General features: G+C 38.7%; 1 protein-coding gene across 1 annotated transcript; it reads left to right on the top strand.

The window, feature by feature from the left end:
• The first annotated feature begins 5050 nt into the window (after nt 1-5050).
• On the top strand, nt 5051-9456 carry hmox2a (heme oxygenase 2a). The gene is made up of 7 exons (XM_042485533.1): nt 5051-5112; nt 5847-5953; nt 6081-6198; nt 6611-6778; nt 7173-7496; nt 7624-7756; nt 8809-9456. Exons 2-7 carry the CDS (start codon nt 5862-5864, stop codon nt 8934-8936), a joined length of 963 nt encoding a protein of 320 aa, XP_042341467.1. The 5' UTR covers nt 5051-5112; nt 5847-5861; the 3' UTR covers nt 8937-9456.
• Nucleotides 9457-10863: the final 1407 nt, after the last annotated feature.

Here is a 10863-nt window from a genome sequence, read left to right as displayed (position 1 = left end):
GGCTTGGTTTCTAGGATTCTGTGGAGATGCATGGATGGGCAAAGTTATGAGACAACGGGCCCCTGGGCACAAACATTAAAAAAAGCCCCACAACCTCTCCTACATAGTTGCAAGACTTTGTGGCAGTTCAATGCTTTTTTGTTTGTTTTGTATTTAGCATCTCTTTATACTTGTTGTGGATACTTATGTGATTTTTTTGTCTCTTTGTGGTAATTTTGAGCCATTTTCTATCGCTTTGTGTCTCTAAAGTAACTGTGTCTCTTTGGTAGTTTTGTGTCTTTGGGGCAATTTTGTGTTACTTTCTACTCATTTTGTTTCTTTTTTTTGTTATTTTTTGTCTCTTTGTGGTCGTTTCTCCCCTTTTCTGTGGTTATGTAGTGTCTGCAGTGCCTTTGCATCCCATTATGGTTGGTAGGAGATCATTTGAGGGACATTTTGCAGATGAAGGTCAGTGAGGCCCCTTATACCTTGCGCCCACTGGCCCTGTGCCCAGTCGGCCCGTTCAGTAGGCTAATACATCCATGGATGTATGGACATTTGGCTATTTGAATTATGTATAGACTCCTGTATGTTTTTAGTTTTGGTATGGCTTAATAGTATGGTCTTCAGATTTTGGCACTTCAGTAGAGTGTCAAAGAGTGCCAGTAGAGTTAAAATTTTAAGTTTTTCCATCAATCTAGCTGTTAAAGAGACGTAGCCTACATTTGGTTATGCACAGTCCAATTTGTGCATACTGAAACTAAGCAATTTGTGAACTGTCAGGCAGAGCACGCTATAATTTTTTTTTTAAAAAAAGTTTTAAAAAAGTTTAAAAAAAAAACAAAAACCTGGGAATATTTTGTTTTAGCAGGGATCAGTTGGATTTCCTGTCTTCTGTGGCTTTCAACCAAATGTGACTGTTTTCACTCATAAAATAGGATTTCCCATCACTAATACATAAGCTTTCTAATCAGACTTAAGGTTTGCTCCATCTCCATGTGTTTTAGATTTCCTTGGAGACATAGTGGATAATAGATGTAAAGGGGATCAGTGATTGGCGGGGGTGAAAAAGGCTGCATGCTACATTGCAGAGCTCTGCAAAGTATCATCCTCATATCTAGAACTTTTTAGGTAAAAATGTGTTCAAAAAAGCGCGCTGTTTTTCAAAACAGCTTCATATGCGTGCCATGGTAAAATCCCATTGCCTGACTATGAGTCAACCTGCAGAGCTTTGTCTGTAGCATAACCCCACAGTTCAGTGATGTCTAACTGAAATATACAGTAAAAACATGACTATTCGTTTCCCTTGTTTCATTACTTCATCTCATAGGCTGTCTCCATCCTGTCCTACCATCCACCTGCACATTCTAATGAGCTGATCGCAGCGCCCGAATACCAGACTGTGATCACATCGCATGCCTGCCCCATGTGTCCACTTTCCTCTCTTTGTTAGCCCACAGCCTCGCACACACACGGAGACCCGGGCTGTTTCCTGCAGGCAAACGCAGGGAGGTGTGTTTCTAATTATAAACCTGATGCAGGGTTAAGCACACTCTCTGCAGGCCACCACAGCCACCAGGATTTATGGTACCAAGGTCCAGGCCCCCACTCTTGAAACCCACCAGAGACGCAAAGCTGCACACTTTGTACTGCTATAAATCAGAGGAGAATGGCCAGTAGCTGCCAGTCTATGGCAAACCGATAGCGCTGTATCCCGCTAAAGGTGAGAAAACAAATCTGCTCTTTGCACTCCTGTTAGATAAATGTGGCACTTTAATGCCTTTATTCCCATGGGCATCTCAGATATTAAACTTTATCTTTAGTAATGCATTTCACATACTTTTGGCCACTTCTGTCCAGGCAATGCAAAAAGCTCTGCATAGAGAGCAAATAAAGGAGTATTTTAATCAGCAGGTGCAAAAGGTCCAGCAATGTCCTTCGGTTGCTTCATAAAATATGATCCTTGCTGATCAGCTGTTAATGTTAATGCTATGAGAGATTCACTTGTTCTATTGGATATATGCTTAAAAAAAACTTTGGACTTTGTCTTTTGTAAATGAAGTTCAGTTTCCTTTACGGCAAGACAAAAAAATAATTAATCACTTGTTTTGAGCAGATGCACACAAGCCCAAATTTCCGAAAGGCACTTGTCCATGCCATATCTGCCGATGAAAACTAGCAGGCGAGAATAAAAAAAATTGTACTGTATGTCATTTCAGCACATTCCCTCTATCTTATTACCTAACACCTAAATAAACACTAAAGTTAAAATAGAAGATCAAAACCACCCGTCTGTGCATTAAGTGAAAAGCTTAAGCAGGGGGAGACACTATGTTTAGCTTAGTATTAGGCTATAAGCAACAAGAGACAGCTATCTAGCTCTTTCCATTCACCTATCAGCATCAAAATTGTGCTTACATGTTTTTTCTTGTATCTTTAATCTCTACCATCGTTCTGTAAAGACACCTGGATACAGCCTTGCAGGCAGGGCCTTTGTTCATTTTCATGAGAGTTGTTTAGTGGCATATTAAGTCATAATGGCTCAACTGCCACATATAAAATAACCCAGATGATGGGCACTGCTTCCACACTGTGCAGCTCATAGAGCACTCCGGCCAAGCCAACTACTTCAGCTACCAGCAACGACCTAAGCGCTGCACTAACCTGAGCGGGGTTAAAATGATTCAGTCATGTGGCTCGTCCAGACTTTCCAGTTGTTACCAGACCATAGGGTAAAAATCCCAATAGTGAAACTCATTTCTCATCTAATTTCTCTACTCATCTGTTTATTAAATGTTGCTTTTTATATTATATGTATGATGTGCCAAACTCGTGGACAAAACAAGTCTTTAATGACTCAAAATCACACATTGTTAGTTCACATTAGTCAATGAGGAAATTAGCGATATTTTGACAATGACCAGTCAGGAATGTCAAGGACTGAAATGTAGTTTTGTTTGATGGTTCAAGGCCAAAAACCATTAAAGGCCCACACTGTTTTTAACAATCCTTAAACAGTCTTTATAAAACACACTGATCTGAAATTTGATTTGAGCCTAAATTAATCAACTCTGGATTATTTTAGTCCGGAGCATTTTGATTATTGAAAACAAGAGGAAATCCTTCACAGACAGGAAGGTTTCCCTTTTGTGTAATAAAGATCCAAAATATTGTGCCAAAAACAGTCTGGAATGTGGTAAACAATGTAAGGGAACAAAGCGCCTGCATGATAGATGTGTGATTAGCATGAACTGGCATGGCTGGACAGTTGATCATCGCAGCGTCATGTAAACCCCAGGGAGCAGTGGCCTTAGTTTAGCACTTACAGGGAGTGATACAAACATAATGTTATCTGGGATACACTGTGATAAATCCCTCTTTGGGAAAACACAAGCACTCAGGCATGCTTAAGAGTATTACACATCAGTCCTAAAAAAACTGCACGCGCCTTCCTATATATTGTTAATGTTTAATGAGTCAGAGAAAAGCAGCCAAATGCTCATAAACACAGGAAGTTGTATTGAATATAAAAGCAAAATCACTCTGGCAAGAATGGAGTCGAGGTCAATGCAATATTGTTGATCATAGGAAGCTCGTCCCGGTTATTAACAATGACAAAAACAAACAGAGGTGGGTCTGTAGTCGGACGTTTTGGAGAAGGACAGCAACGAGTACAAGTGGGGTTTTCCTACAGTGGAGCAGGGCTCTCCAGGGCCCTTTAAGACATGAAAGAAGCCCTCTGGGCTGCCAGAATCCCTTTCAATACACGGAGGTTTTGCAGAGGAAAAAACTCCAATCCAGGACCTTTGTTCCTTTGTTCATGTTCTCAAGTGTTCTTCTGGGAGCCCATAGGTGAACTGAGGGTGTTCTTTATCTAGGGTGTGACTGCAATCACGCAATAACATCCAGTCCAGTCCCTATCTGCTCCGTCCAAGTAGATGTGTAGATTAATAAGAGAACATAATGTAAACAGCAGGCAATAGCTAGACAAACCATCCAAAGTATGACATGTACATACAGTTCCTGTGCATTGTCAGTTGGTGCCGGAGCAGGACGTGTGTTCATGTCTTTGCATCCGTGCCATTGTGCAGATGAGCAGAGAATGTAGTGATGTAACTTCAAGTAACAAGCGATTATGAGGGTCAACAGCTGCAGATGGGGGGTAACTGCTGCAGATTTTGGCCAAGTTTTTTACTGTTACATGACATTATATTAGTTACCAATATAAGGTAAAGAGAGCGATACAGCAGATACTGACTGATAATAATCACAAGTGCAGCTACAATAATGGGCCAACAGCCCACTGCTCCATCTGCACTGATGACCTGAGTTACTGACACTGCTCAGCAGCTTAATGAATTTGTGTGAGTATTTGATATATTTTTGTGGTACATTATGTGGAGTCTAGTGACACCTGGAGGTCCAAACAACATAACACAGTACAGAGTTTGTGGGAAAAATCAAGGCCACTGAATGCAGGTACAAGAATGTGTCTATAAAGCACGTTTAAAAACAACCAAAGTTGGCCAAAATTATGTACAATAAAATAAAATAATACAATATGGTAAAAGCAGAAAGCAATAGAGATAGCATGTCAATACTATCCCATAAGCATGCTCAAGTAACTGAGTAAAGAAATGCCATGATTTTTGATGCCGTGTTTTTTCTTACATAAATCATCGTTTGGTACTGTAAGAAAATAAATATATCTTGAGATATTTTTTAAAAAGTATTTAAATAAAGTGATTTGCACACCCAGCATGCACTACAGAGTGACACAATGGTCATTTTATAAGCAAACAGGTCAAAGTGTTTTCTATCAAATGGTGCTTAGTTGAAAACTTTCGCCGATGCATCTCTAAAATACGTTTCATAACATTTTTTTTTTTTATACTCAAACAATGTAAACTTCATTTCCCACCACACTATTTTAGTTATATTTATCAACACAAGGCCCGCCTCTTCCCTGTTGTGCGCAATCCGATTGGCTTAAAAATCTGTGTATCTAACCAATCAGCGTCCCTGCGTCCCTCGATGAAGAACTCTGATTGGCTTATTGTCATAGGAACCGCGCCCCCCGCACATCGTGTCCTCCGGCTGCATTGAGAAGTGTTAGGAAGGCGGTATTTTAAGGTAAAACAACGTTTTACTCTCATTTTCTGAATATAGATTGACAATACAAAGTCTATGTTTGTTTTTACAGAGAAAAAACAGCTTATAAAGTTCACATGGAGTCAGGAGACCCCGACGTGACTGTGGCTGCTTGCATAATACCGAAGACGTGTTTTGTCAGTTTTGTAACTGTCCGCTGAAATGTCATGTCTTTGCTTCGACTTATTTTGGCAAAAATGCCCATAAAAGCTACACAAATATAAAAAACCATTGTCTTCTAATGTTATATAAAAATGTTTTAGTACAGTAGTTCTTTGAACCGTTGCGTGCACCTGACGTTTGTTAAGTTAATAAGGAATTATAATGCATTGAGTTTTACTAACTCCTGGGTTTTCACAATAAAAGTCATAAAGTTACAAGTGCTTAGTGACCCTAGAGAGAGTTTTACAAACCTTATACTTATATAGGGACTGGTGGATTTGTCAGAGGTCATTTACACAATATTGACGTGTTATGTAAAAGAAGTGATTCATCTTTAACAGTTATCTTTTACTTATCAAATAAAAAAACATATCTTAAAATTGTAATGTTGATGTCTGAATTTCCAGCTTTTTTTTTTCCTATTTTAGCGACACATCACTGTTGGATAAATATACAAGAATCCCTTTGTATAAGTCACTGTCTTCAGCTAGTTTTCTCTTATCATTATGTATAATATTTGATTTATATCATTGTCTCTGTCCTGCTGTCTTTAGGTGACAACCTGCAAGATGGAAACCAAGCTGACATCCAAGCCCAAATCCAATGGTGTGATGAATGGTGGGGCAAGGATTGTTGTGGACGATGATGATGAAGTTCTTAGGTGTGGAGGAAAACTGCCGTGATCAGTGATTTGTTCTTGCACTGGCAAATTGGTGGAAAGATATAACATGAGCTGAATGGTGCTTATGTCTGTCCCTCCTCCCTCTCTCTCTTACTATTTCACCAAGCCCCACCGACCTGTCTGAGATGTTAGCCGAGGGGACCAAGGAGTCCCACGACAGAGCAGAGAACTGCCAATTTGTTAAAGATTTCCTCAGAGGCCGCATCAAACACGAGCTGTTTAAGGTAAAGCGTCTTCTATTGTATGTGAGAAGTCCAGCTTCTAGTGATAAGGGCAAAAACATCTGTTAGCAGAGTACAAACTAACAGCAGGCACCAGGGCAGCATCAGTAACTGCATTTAAAAAGTTGTGAAAATAACAATATGAACAAGTGTAATATTTGGATTTAAGTTAGTCAGTTATTTATCTTACCATATCACTGTTTTACCCTTGAACTTTACCTCCCTGTTTCTGTCACAGTTCAATATCAGTGGGGGGTTTTTTCTGCCATGACACATAATCAGAAACGACTTACCAAAGAAATTTGCAATGTGTCATCAATCACCAACTTGATTCATGTGTTAGAAATATTATATCTAACCTAGTGGTTGTCATTTTTGTGTCTTCCACTTTTTCTCTCTCTGCCTCTGTTCTCAGAGGGGTACAGCAGCTCTATACTTTGTCTACTCGGCCATGGAGGAGGAGATGGAGAAGAACAGTGACCATCCTGACATCGCCCCGATCTTTTTTCCTGCAGAGCTGCACCGGCGTGAGGCCCTGGCTCAGGACCTTGAGTACTTCTATGGGCAGGACTGGGAGAGCCAGGTCAGCAGAGAGCACACAGAGACTGCATGTCAGTGTCAAAGGTCACAAAGAGGAGACTGAGATATAGCTGGCATTTCCTGGATCATGAAATTCAGAAATGATTAGTGTGACTTTAATATATGCAGCAATGTTTTTTCACCCAACTTGAATATTCAATTTGTTGTAATCAGAAAAAGTGTCTTATATAATCATGTTTTTGTTATACTAGTTTCCATGTTGCAGAATCTGAATTTGATCACAGTTCTGCAACATAAAAATTTTGTTTTTTTACTGATAATATCATGAAATAGATTAAAAACAATGCAAACATCCTTGATCATACTAGACATGACAGCAACATTTTGTGACATAAATGCAGAGCCCTCTGACTTTCATAGCGTGTTCTTTCTCCCAGATCAGCCTCTCTGCAGGCACCAAGCCTTATGTAGACCGAATCCACGAGGTGGGACAGAACAACCCGGTGCTGCTGGTGGCCCACTCCTACACCCGCTACATGGGTGACCTCTCAGGTGGACAGATCCTCAAGAAAGTGGCCCAGAGGGCACTGAAGCTCCCCTCAACAGGTGAGGGTCTCAACTTTTATCAGTTTGAGGGAATCCATAGTCACAAGGGCTTCAAGCAGCTTTACCGAAGCAGGATGAACGAGCTGGAACTGGACGCTGAGACCAAAGAGAGGATCGTGGACGAGTCCAACCGGGCCTTTGGCTTTAACATGATGGTGAGATTTGACAATAGATGTTCACAGTAAATTGCCATGATGCAGAAGACAACAACAAGAAAAAAAGTTGTTTTTTGGAGGAGAAGATAAAGATATGACAGAAATTTATTTTAATTTTTAAAAACAGGTATTTACAGAGCTTGAAGAGATTGGAAAAACAATCAAAGAAGAAGTCCAAGATGCAGGATTTGGACACAGTCATGCAGAGATCATGGAGGGAGGTGATATCAACAAGTGCCCCTACTATGCAGCAAAAATGGGTAAGATTTTCAGCCTTCATCACACAACCCTCTATACTCTCTCCCTACCCACCTCCACTCCGTTTCTGCATTCACGTGTAGGGTCTGACTGATTAAGTCCCATCCCAAGCCAACTAGTGGGGAGAAGATGTGGCTGATAAAGCCCCCAAACAGTGAGCCTGCATCAGTGCCAACTGTAATGTGCCATCATTGGAAAGGAAATGCTCCATACAAATAAAGTTCTGTGCGATTTTCCTTACAGACGTAAACAGCTCAAACTAAGATATACATCTAATACTGACTTAAAGATGTTAACACCTTAAATGTTACATTATATTTAGGAACAAATAGAACCTTTTTCTTGTCTCTATAAAACAGTAATTGTATTTATTGTATTCTAAGAGTTACAGGACTGTTGCTAAAAGAGCTGTTCATAAACAGAGAGGAAAAACAAAAAGATGTTTACAAAAAAAAGACAATAAATGCCATTAGAGAAGCTTAGGCGTAAATTTTATTTCCATTTAGCCTATGTGTTATTTATTCATTTGTTTCTCGTTGTATTTATTATTTACTTATTTAAATCACTTTAGCATACTGTATCCCCTACAGTATATTTATAAAACAATCAGTAAATTAGCTCGAGGACACTTGTGTTCCAGTACATTTAATGCTTTGCAAAAGGGTCTTTTAACTGAGATGTTTTCAATCTTTTCAATCCAAGCAAAATATATGACAATTAAGAGTTTAATTCTGAAATTAGGAATTCAACAAAAATTCAGTTTTCTGTTAGAGAAAGTAGTAATTTAAAAGATTAGATTAAATAATCCCCTCTTACCATTCTGCATTTTAGAGATAATTACCTGTATATAATATATACAGGTAATAACCTGTTTATGGAGCATGTCTAATAGCAAAATGCACCATACAGGAGCTGCACTAAAGAGGTTAAATTCCATGAAATTACTTGTTCATGATGACAGTCTTCCTGCTTTGTTTGACCTCATTTCTTGTTTCTTTTTGTCTGCTCTCCATCCCTCACCTCCTCCACCTCCTTCACCACCTCCTCTCTACAGCTGCCAGTGGGAATCCCGTCTACGCTTGTCAGTTAGCCATGACACTTCTCAGCCATCCACCCTGTCAGGTGGCTCTAGCGGCCTGGGTGGCCATCCTCGCTGGTTTCACTGCCTGGTATCTTCTGTGAGCTCTGACACACTCTTTCTGCCAAACTTTATCCACTATACTCTAAATCAAACACCATCTGATAGTAGCAAACAATAATCTGAACATTATGAAATAATATTTTGCTCCAGACATTTGTGCTGTATGTCTATTGAGGTTCTGCGTGTTAATAGCTCAGGTACAGTATTTATTGTCTTTGATTTAATTCACTCTGTTGAACTTACATTTGTATACTTCTGACTCTAATAGTGCAATGATGTTATTGCATTGTGGCCATGAAGAGTCAACAGAGACTTTATGATGCATTTTCTTGGCATGCTTTTTTTCAGAGGTTATATGCAGAGTGATACAGGAATATTAAATGCATATCTCATATCTAATTTTAATATTATCAGATGAAGGTGTAATATGAAAGTGGGTCACATGCTGCGTTGAATGTATTGATGCCTAATAATACACCAATGTACAAATTTGTGTACACTTTGTCATGCTCGTAGTCATGGTGGTTGACATGTTGACAAATCATATTTAAGTAGCTTAAATAAAGAGCTATATAAATAACGGTGTCAGTAGCTCATTTTGCTTTGATTAATTTGCCATGCAGCCCTTATACTGCAGTCAGAAATGGAGTGAGCCTTACAATGAAAATGTGACATGGTTGAAAGTGAATGGGCAGCTAAAGCACTTTGTTTTGATGTCATACGATTATTACGGGATCATGACAGCAACTTAAGATATATAAAGATATTGTCGTAAACAGCTCTAAACTGGAGTGAGAGTAGTAAAAAGTGAGCTGAAATTACAGAGTATCCACAGGAACCTGACTGGGAAGATAAAAGATGTAATCAGTATATGTGGTTCACAGGGGAGAGCTGATGAAGGTGCAAAAGACCCAGAAACAGCCATCATCTTAAACAGGCAATTAATGTGACCATTTTAAAGCATTTATATTGTGTGCAGTCCCAATTACATTACAAATAGAAAAAGATAGCTGCAAATGAGTACAAAGGTATGGGAGACCGGGGTTAATTGGCACAAAGCTATTATCTGGCCCTTTGAAGGTCAGAAAAAACAAAAATGTAACATAAAAAGGTTTACTTTATTAACTGACACTCATCTACTATGTTTAACAATCTAAAAGTCATTAACTCTTTTAATAAGGTTGACATTTTTGTATCTAAAGTAAAGAAGTAGTCTGTAGACTTACTTATAAAAACTTAATTAGATAGAGATATTGGAAATGTGTTACTTATGGATATTAGACAAAGGAATTGACTACATTCTTATGTTAGAATGTCTGTGATCATTGATGACTGCTAATTTTATTTTTTATTATTTTTTTGAATGTTTGATGGCAATAGTAAATGAGAAATTAAATTTAAATTTTGTAATTTTTATTTTTTTAAATTACAGATATTCTATTGAATGTTGATGAGGCTGGATGGTACAAATGCACATCATGACTCCAATCATGAATCAGCTAATTTTAGAAAACATTTGTGTGTGTATAAAACATATTTGTTCAAAGCTGAGACCTTAACATTTCATTTGCTGCTTGATAGAATATTTTTAAAAGAAATGATTCCTGAAAAATATAGCAGAGTAAAAGGTGTGCCAACCAAGCCCAGTTTCCCACACTTCAGTTTTATGATATTAGAGGTTTAATGCAACTGATTTTAATGAAGGCTGTTGGACTCATGATGCTCTGTGATTTGGTGTGATTGCTCTCCAATAGTTTTCTTCATAAGATTTGCTGTCTTGCTGTTGACTTTGACCTTGTGTATATCTGCCATTTCTTGCAGCAAAAAGGTAATGTGCACAAATTTGTTCAACAAAGTTTTAGGCAATGCATAAGTTATGGTTTAACTTACTGATGTCTGCTGTTGTCTTTTTAGGTTGCCATGTCTCTCCAGGCCAGCAGGGGGCAGCAGTTAGTCAACCAGGGGAAC

The sequence above is a fragment of the Plectropomus leopardus genome, chromosome 4 (genome assembly GCF_008729295.1).
Source record: "Plectropomus leopardus isolate mb chromosome 4, YSFRI_Pleo_2.0, whole genome shotgun sequence".
NCBI classification, from domain to species: domain Eukaryota; kingdom Metazoa; phylum Chordata; class Actinopteri; order Perciformes; family Serranidae; genus Plectropomus; species Plectropomus leopardus.
The sequence above is the reverse complement of the archived record's forward strand: the minus strand, read 5'-3'. Positions and strand labels throughout refer to the sequence as shown.